At 32.7% G+C, this 5,174-nt stretch overlaps 1 protein-coding gene across 1 annotated transcript in view; it reads left to right on the forward strand.

Annotated features, from left to right (window-relative positions):
* Nucleotides 1–5,174, forward strand: part of LOC100184224 (peroxisome assembly factor 2-like) — a 7,244-nt gene that overhangs the window by 638 nt on the left and 1,432 nt on the right. Inside the window, exons 3-16 of the mRNA XM_018817889.2 lie at nucleotides 987–1,145; nucleotides 1,444–1,643; nucleotides 1,791–1,909; nucleotides 1,976–2,063; nucleotides 2,131–2,304; nucleotides 2,608–2,779; nucleotides 2,854–2,896; nucleotides 2,956–3,052; nucleotides 3,685–3,806; nucleotides 4,011–4,195; nucleotides 4,459–4,682; nucleotides 4,741–4,854; nucleotides 4,913–4,989; nucleotides 5,135–5,172. Coding sequence (XP_018673434.1) covers nucleotides 987–1,145; nucleotides 1,444–1,643; nucleotides 1,791–1,909; nucleotides 1,976–2,063; nucleotides 2,131–2,304; nucleotides 2,608–2,779; nucleotides 2,854–2,896; nucleotides 2,956–3,052; nucleotides 3,685–3,806; nucleotides 4,011–4,195; nucleotides 4,459–4,682; nucleotides 4,741–4,854; nucleotides 4,913–4,989; nucleotides 5,135–5,172 — 1,812 coding nt within the window. The remainder of the gene's footprint in view (nucleotides 1–986; nucleotides 1,146–1,443; nucleotides 1,644–1,790; nucleotides 1,910–1,975; nucleotides 2,064–2,130; nucleotides 2,305–2,607; nucleotides 2,780–2,853; nucleotides 2,897–2,955; nucleotides 3,053–3,684; nucleotides 3,807–4,010; nucleotides 4,196–4,458; nucleotides 4,683–4,740; nucleotides 4,855–4,912; nucleotides 4,990–5,134; nucleotides 5,173–5,174) is intronic.

Raw genomic sequence — 5,174 nt, forward strand, 5'->3', positions numbered from 1 at the left:
AGCACGACACACCCTGCCACACGAGAAAATTCTCAACATTTAGAATAACACACCCTGTCACACGTGAAAACTGTTAACTTTTCCCAATAACAAAACATTAACATTTAGCACGACACACCCTGCCACACGAGAAAATTCTCAACATTTAGAATAACACACCCTGTCACACGTGAAAACTGTTAACTTTTCCCAATAACAATACATTAACATTTAGCACGACACACCCTGTTACACAAGAAAATTCTTAACCAGAAATCATACCACACCTTGTCGCAGACCGCTAAGAATTTCGAGTTGAGAATTTTGTCAGAATTAATGATGACTTGCAGATTTGAATATTTAAGGTTTCTATGATCCCGGCTCGCCGGTAGGGTTAAAGTGGGAACCACATTTGCTGCACTAGGTTTTGGTTTCACGTTACTTTTGCTATGTGATGTAAGGTTTTTACAAACATGGATTTAAAGTTGTGCAAGTTCAAACTACGTAGTGTTCAACAACTACCGATACATCCTTTGCATTTGGCTGCTGACCAGGTTAAATGGTGCACAATATTTGGCAGGTACTAAGCCATTTATAGATAAAGCTCATAATTAATTGCCAAAGTTAAATATAATTCAGTAAATGTTTAATGTAATAAATATTTATAGATAATACAATGCTTACATCACAGGTGTGAATCTCCAACAATTGCGGCGATTTCTAAACAGTTCACTTATTTATCTGACGAACCCTTTGTGTTTGCTGTTGTTCACTTGGGAAATCACTCAGATAATTTGCACTCCGAAGAAACCCTTGACAAACAAGATAGCAATATCCCATTAAGTATGTAATATATTGCCAAACAAGCTGTTGCCTTATTTACATTTTATTTAATTGAAGCAAATACATGAGTTTTTCATATATGTATTCTGCAGAATATGCCTAATACTTTTCTAAATAGTAACATAAGTTTAGAAATGTATTTTAACATTTCAATTTCCTCACAGCTCTACATTGTACAAAGGATTTTTTCGATCACTATGAATTATCAGGGAACCAACAATATAATGTGAGCCACATAAAACCATTTCCCCTCGAGCAAGTTGTTTTCGCTGCCAAAACAGATGAGACTTTCAACTGGTCACAACAAAATGCATTCGAAACTGGTAAGTAAGCGAATTTTTTAAATTTATTTGCGTTTAGTTATGGTATGTGGTTAGCTTCTAGATTAGAGTATACAGGTTCGAGACTCAACGCTGCTACCACTGTCAGCGTGTGTGTTTTTTAGACCTTTAGTGGTTCCTGCACCAATCCAATGATGGCTATTTTGTTGTCTAAATTGTTAGCCATATGTTAAAACAAATTTAAAAAATCACACACAAAATTACAAAAACTCAAAAGCTGACACAGCGTATGTATAAAACAGAACAACCATGTTTTAAGGTAACTCATTCATATTGACAGGTCTCCTTGTTGCAAGCACCTGCAATAAATCAATGTTGGTTCGTTGTGGTGATGTTTTTCTTGCCCCTCCTCTGCCAGCATTTGGTGCAGATACAAATTATGTTCTTGATAGATTTTATGAATTGTATGCTGTTCAGTGTGAACCTGCTCAGCAAGGAATTATTACAGTGTCCACATCAGTTGTGGTTGTCAAGTCACAGGTCTGTATTTACTATTTACCGCTTGATGTATTTACCATGGCATACCACCCACCAAATGCTTGCTTACTTAACATTAACTTTTTTTGTATGTTTCTCGATATGGTTGAAGTCCAATTGCAAGGCAAGTTATCACCTTTTTCTTTATAGAAATCAGTAGATAAATCTATTACTGAAGAGTTTTTCGATATGAATTTAAAAATACAAATGTTCAATGAATCACATTTAGGATGGTATAAGAAAGATCTTACATCTGTCATCATTTGCAGGTAATTTTTTACTGAATAACAGAAAAGTGCTTGTCAATTTGTATTAATTTTTCTCTATTTTTGCAGTGAATATTCTGCATCTCAACTTCAAATTTCTAATGAAAAATATGTTTCTGTTGTTCTGTCTTCAAACACCAATATATCAAAACAATTGGTAAATTTAAATTACTTAAATGTTTATTTGAATACCCCAATAAAAGTTGACACTGGATTGTTTTTAGAATCCTAGAACGTGTATGGTTCAAATTCTCTCAGATGAACAGTTGGGAAGGTTAACTAAAGTCAATTACAAAGCGAACTCATGGAGCAAACATGACGTATGGATCTCATCTACTTTGTGGTTTAATTTAAGTCAAGGAAAACCGAATTCCGATGTTTCACAATATTCAGTTACGGTCCGTTCCATTTTAGAATAATGTTGCTTTTATAATTTACTGTTCTGTTGTAATTTCCCAAAGTATTAACACTCTTACAGTACTACTACTAGTGATGAAAGTTGAAACAGTTTTTTGTAAAAGGCTAGTACCACTGTATTTTTCGTATTGTTTCCGACACTTTCTGTTAGTAGCTTCTGCTTTTTCAACATTGTTTTGTGTTAATAGCTTTGAAAATTGTATCTTAATCAAACTTTTAATCATTATTCCCAAACAATTATTTTTTCTGGATCACATAAAAATTAATCTTTACTTTTTTTCCAGCTGCATAAATTGAGTGAGGGCGATGCACCAACTTTTTCATCTGAAGTTCATTTATCGCTTGTCCTCAGTCCAAACTACCCCCCAGCAGGCTGTTATGATAAATCTATAGTAAACTTCCTCAAAAATCCAATCCTGCTCACCAGTGGAGATATAATTTCACTAAATGTAAAAGGTAAACATAGGAGATGGAGCTTAACTAGCTTGTATATAACTTGCTAGGTTCTATAATTTTTATATATTTTTTAGATGATATTGAATTTTATGAAGCCTCCACTGAGATAGGTAACATGTAAGTAAAATCTTATGTTTTATAACAGAAAAGTTTATAAATATGTTTGTGTATTTAAGGTGCGATGTAATCTATTATAAAGTGATCAGTCTGGGACCAGATTCAACTGAGGGTAAAAGTTATTTGGTGAGCACAAAGTCTACATCACTGTACCAGGTATAATGCATTTATAATAATAATAATAGCTTTATTTGCCCTTTGATTACGGTAGTGAAGCTATGGAAATAATTTAAATGAAAAGAAAGGTTATAGCGACAAATCAACAGTTGTTAAAACATTCTTACAGTTAAAAACATATTTACTTTTAAATGTTTCCTGATAGCCCCTAAGCATTAGGTGGTGTCGTAGTGGTTGGTCACATTAGTCCGAGTTACATATTACAGCTTTAATATACAATGCTCAATGTTATACAGATGATTGTGAAACTTTATTCTACATATTTTATCTCTGACTATACTTAACTACATTCCCCAATCTGTTATATGTATATTATGAAAACTATCAATCTACATCCTAAACATAGTAGGATGGGAGAAGACGGGACACTTTTAGCGGCAAAATACCCTAATTGGATTTTAAACAATTAACAACGGTTTATTCAGGAGGATATAGATTTTTAATTCTTTGAATGTTCTTTGTTTACTACTAAATTGGACGAGAAAAATGAAAAGGTGTCCCATTTTCTTCCACCCTACTATATATATATATATATACATATTCTCAATGCTAGTTTTGTTAATAAATAAATGCTACGGTGACCATTGAATAAGAATATTTATTTCCAACAGGATGGGACAATTAACAGTTACATTCCATTTGTAAACACAACACCAGGTTTCATGCATGGTTTACCTGGTTTATCGAAACATGTAGAAGCCCTTCAACAAAATATATCACCATATCTAAACAAGTAATTACCTACACTCTTTACCTAAAGTTAAAGTATTTTTTTGTTTTTGCAAGTTTTATTTTAAAACTATTGAATTTTTCAAAATCGGAAATTATGGGAAAAATTTTAAAATAGTTTTGAATAAAAAAAATTGATTTATATTATATAGATACATTTATTTCTTAGTCTAATTTTAGAATTTTATTTATATGAAAATTTGTTTAGAAACTCAGTATTACAACATGTGTGCACTGTGCTGCTATCTGGTCAATCAGGATGTGGGAAACACAGTGTTGTAACTCATGTTTGTAATCACTTAAATCTTCATTTCTTTGAGGTTGATTGTCAAAGTTTAATTGCTGATACACCTGGTGCCACAGAATCTAAAATAACGGATGTGTTTCGCAGAGGTTAGCAAAAATGGTATTTTAGAAGCAATATTTAACTGAACAAACTCAATACTATAATATGCAGTTTTATATTAACATTAAATATACACGTCTCTCCAAAAAATTGGAAACTGATTTTTATTTTGTCAAGTCTTAATTGTACGATATAAAATTCAGAATACAGATGGTTTATACTATAGTATTTAAAAATAAAATAATACATCAATTATTTTTAAGTTGCTATCTGGTTTATTGAAAAAAATTTCCAATTCTTAAACTTGTAGCGAGACTTTACTCACCTTGTGCCATTGTGATGTCATCAATTGAAAGTATTGGCCGCAATCGAGAGACGGGTCGTGTTGACAATAGAGTTTGTGCTTCATTGAAAAAGTCGATTCGATCTTTAAGCGAAACTTCAACGGATGCAGATTTACCAGTTGTTGTCATAGCAACTTGTAGCGACAAAACTAGTGTAGTCTCAGACATTAGATCATTATTTCTACATCAGGTGTGGTTAGGCTGGGTAATTTACTTTAAATGTGTTTCAAAATAAAAAATTCCTGTAGATTTCCATTGATGCACCAGATGAGAAAGAAAGATATGAAATAATACTTCATGCTTCACGGTTGGTGAATGCATCACGTGATATGGATTATCACAAACTATCCAAACATACAGCAGTATGTGTTCCCATAGTTGATTTGTATCATGTACTATGTGTTAATGTTAAATATACAGGGATTTGTGGTTGGAGATATTTGGGAACTGTTTCGTAAATCTGTGCAAGTTTCAAGTGATCGAGTACTTGGTAAATGGTAAGCAATTTATACCCTATACTATTTTATATGGGTAAGGTCGGAGAACCAAGGATTTATGCCGGATTTTGGGCCATAAATTAAGCCTATCCCTAGAAACTTTTATGAACTCTGTTGAAAAATTAAACCTACTTTTTCTGTGTAGTGCTGTTGGAAGCAGATTATCATGGGCAGAGGAACAATGC

This window comes from Ciona intestinalis, chromosome 3 (assembly GCF_000224145.3).
Source record: "Ciona intestinalis chromosome 3, KH, whole genome shotgun sequence".
Classification (NCBI taxonomy): domain Eukaryota; kingdom Metazoa; phylum Chordata; class Ascidiacea; order Phlebobranchia; family Cionidae; genus Ciona; species Ciona intestinalis.